Source organism: Macadamia integrifolia, unplaced genomic scaffold (genome assembly GCF_013358625.1).
Source record: "Macadamia integrifolia cultivar HAES 741 unplaced genomic scaffold, SCU_Mint_v3 scaffold151, whole genome shotgun sequence".
NCBI lineage: Eukaryota > Viridiplantae > Streptophyta > Magnoliopsida > Proteales > Proteaceae > Macadamia > Macadamia integrifolia.
Window position 1 is genome coordinate 264,198 of NW_024868240.1, and position 3,734 is coordinate 267,931.

The 3,734-nt window shown below is 38.0% G+C and overlaps 1 protein-coding gene across 1 annotated transcript; it reads right to left on the reverse strand.

Moving 5' to 3' along the window:
• Nucleotides 1–1,073: 1,073 nt before the first annotated feature.
• LOC122064060 (probable E3 ubiquitin-protein ligase ARI8) lies at nt 1,074–3,403 on the reverse strand. The gene has a single exon (XM_042627756.1). The coding sequence runs from the start codon at nt 3,149–3,151 to the stop codon at nt 1,523–1,525; it is 1,629 nt and encodes a 542-aa protein (XP_042483690.1). The 5' UTR covers nt 3,152–3,403; the 3' UTR covers nt 1,074–1,522.
• Nucleotides 3,404–3,734: the final 331 nt, after the last annotated feature.

Sequence of the window (3,734 nt, forward strand, 5' to 3'; positions counted from 1 at the left end):
CGAAGGCACAACACAAGTCATTTAACACCACCTTAGATTTTAAAAATAATTAAAAGTGTACTTATCATAATGTGTGTCGAGAGTTATTGTCTCGCATGCTTTTGGAATGCATTACCCACACTACAAAATTGTGTTATATTGAGAGGTAAAAAAAATAAGGTTGCAAATTATTTGACAAAGTAAGGGGTGTTAATACGAAAATCTCTACTTATATAATGATTCAATATTCCTTTGTCACATAGAAACAGCCAAGGGAAAATGATGGTTTTTCTCCTTCCGCTCAATACAGACACTAACCTAGATGCACCAAAGAGGTTTTACCTCTCTTCCTCTATGAAAAAAAAATATATTGCAAAATCATATTGAATTTATATCATACATAAATTAACAAGTCTTACAATTTTATTTGATTAAGCACCAAGTGGATTTCACAAATGATATTCTTACATTTTTATTTCGTTATGCAAATAAAAAACCAACACTTATGCTGCTTTTTGTCTGCATTCAAGGTCGATTATGCATTCCAAGAAATCATACCTTTATAGGTTTATTTAGAACTCATTATTTTCCCTTGTCTTATTCCCAAAATTTTTAAGTCAAGTGTAAAAAAGAAATTTCAAAATAATCTGACAGTGTATGCACTTATGATAATGTTTGTCAAGAGTAATTGTCTTGCATGCTTTTCTAATACATTATACCATCACTAAAAAAGAAATATGATATAATGAGAGGGCAAAAAAATAAGATTACAAATTATTTGACAAATTAAGGGATGTCAATAAAAAAATATCTATATATACGACAATTCAATATTCCTTTTTGTCACATAGAGACACCCAAGAGAAAAGGATTGTTTTTCTCCTTCCCCTTATTTTCACTTCTCTAACTTTTCACAGCAGCTACAACACTACCATAGATGCACCAGAGAGGTTTTATCTTTTCTCCCTTTTTGAGAAAAAAAAAATACTGCAAAACCATATTGAGTTGACATCATATATAATTAACAGTCTTAGTAAGTACTGGGGCAGCTAGCCACAATGTTACCTGCTCATGACACATGCAAGAAAGAAGCATTGCAGCACCAAAGAGTTTTCATTGATTTTATGAGCCTCAAGAGCCTTACAACCTAATAAAAAAGTTGGGAAAATAATTTATGAGCCTCATGATGAAACACCCAAGAGATTTATCTCCTTTCCCTTATTCCACTACTAGCTTTTAAAAACAGCCACAATACACTGACCTAGATGTACCAGGAAGGCTTCTTCTTTCTCCCCCTTCTTAGCAAAAATATTGCACTACCATATTGAATAGATATCATTCCTATACTGATGAGATCTTTCCCAGTTGTGGGTCAGCAAGCCTATCTTTCATTATAGTTGCAACTAGTAGCAGCTTCGCACCTCAACTTAAGCCGCTAAGCGGGTGACTATTTTCTGAGTACTGCTGTAAAAGATGGAGAAAACTCCACAACAAAATCAACAGCCTATCTCTACAGCTGACACTAAGCAGCGAATAGACCTAATCATTCCAGACCAAGACTGTTTCCACCAATGATTAATCGGAACTTCTTCCCTTTCGGGTCTCCGCCACCTCCCAAGCTCTTTGTGTGTCCTTCGCCGCTGCAAGTGCCCCGGTTTTCAACATCAGAGAGCCCACTCTCCAACGCTTGGACCAAGTTCTCAAAATAATTCCCTGTAACCTTGGTCAGTCCAATCAGTTTTGCCCGGAATTCTTTGAATCCTTGACTTGAACATTCAGTCTCAATGTAAACCTGTAATTCCTTCTCCGCACAATCATGAAGCCTTTCTAATTCAGACTCTGCTTGGCCTTGTAAGTACTCAAATAAATATATCTTAGCATGTTCATCCTCAGGAAGATAATATCCATAGGCATAAGTCCACTTAAGTACTCTCCTACATTCAACTATCTGCAACCATGCCTCCGTTATGAATTCGAGATGCCCGGAGGTTTCAGGCTGTTTAGCCATCAAATTATCAAGTTGGGTAGTTTGCATTTGGTGTAAATCAGCCAAAGCCTTTTGCCTTGATGACTGGTTACTTGCCCATCTTTCATAATAATGACTATATTTCTCCAAATATAGTCTAGCCTTCTTTCTTCTCCTCTCATCCTCAATGTTAATTCCAGTTCCTCCATCTTCCTTTCCTGTATTATAACGATTACATGCTATACTATGACCTGACCATTCACTAAGACATAGCCAACAAAACTCAAAATTACAAGGAGCTCTACATGTCATATGCATACACCCATGATTCTTCTCAATTGGCCTTTTACACTTGGGACAAGGTTTGGTATAAACAAGTATATAATTTGTACTTTCAGATTCAGAACTATGCTTCAAAATCCACTTAGCTACTGTGTCACAGTCCACCGGCCGGTGAATTTCCTCGGTACAATTCCAGCAAAAGCCATATGAACAGCGACAAATAACATCCCAGCTCTTACTACTACTACCAATCGCGAATTCTATAGCAAATCCACAACCTGGAGAAGGACACCATTTGATTTTCCTGTTGGTTTCGATATAAGATCTAAGAAGGTACCTAGAAAACTTCTCCTTATCTTCATCAGAAACCAATTGATTGATCAAGTCTTGATCTATTGCAACACTGCAAGATGGATCTGGACATCGCAACATCAAACATCCTGGGCCATCATTAATTGATGTGCTAATGTAACCTCCCAAACATGTAACACAGAAGAAATGGCCACAATCAACGGAAGCCATCTTATCAAGAGGATAATTTTCGAAACAGATTGGACAAACAAGTTCTTGAAAATTTTCTGGGAATTCAAAATTGGGTTTCTCTAATAAACCAAGAGATTTGCGAACTTTCTCCTCATCTGTAAACCATGCTTCATGAACTTTACTGATATTCCAATTATAGTGACACATAAGGATACTTGACCAAGATCTTGATATTGAAAGAACAGTAGAAATGGTTTTAATACCTTGATCTTGGCGTCGACGTATATCTACCTCGCTTAAGATGGTGTAGTTCTTCTCCTGCTGCTTTTGTTCTAACGTCCCTTCGCTATAATCGAGATAATCACCATAGTCATCTATGGCTCTATCATCGCTGTAGAGATCGTCTCCATGATCATCATACACATCATGCTTTGTATCCATTCCCCTTGAATCAAAGATCCTGAAACCCCAAAATTCGTCAAGCTCGAAAACCCTTATCAGTACACTAATGCACGAGAAACACAAAACGGCAGCCGGAGAACACAGAGATGAAGAAATCGATTGATGAAGGAATTGAGGGTTTCTTCAAGGGGTGGCGGCGCGGGGAAGGGAGGGGCGGATCGGGGCGGAGATCGATTGATAGAGGCAAGTAGGAGAATACGTATTCCCATACCCAAAACCTCAGGTCCTTGTTGGAAGTCGCATCCTACTTCTCTCCTACCCTCTATCTCTCTCTAAAGAGGACCCTTGCTCATCTCAACTGAACCCAAATCTGGTAAGGCCACGTGGAGTTAGCAGCAAGCAGAGGAGAGTTTCCTCCAGCATATTACAATCACTCTCCTTATACTCAATACATATTAAGTTAAACTCCACCACTCAAGACTTCTTTTTCTGCTTCTACCTATCCTTCTCTCCTAGAATTTAAAATTTTCATATTACTCCTATCGTGTGGCATCTGTATCCCCTCCCTATAAATCTTTTTGGTTTTTTTTTTAAGGAAGTCGACTAAGCAACAAGATCCGTC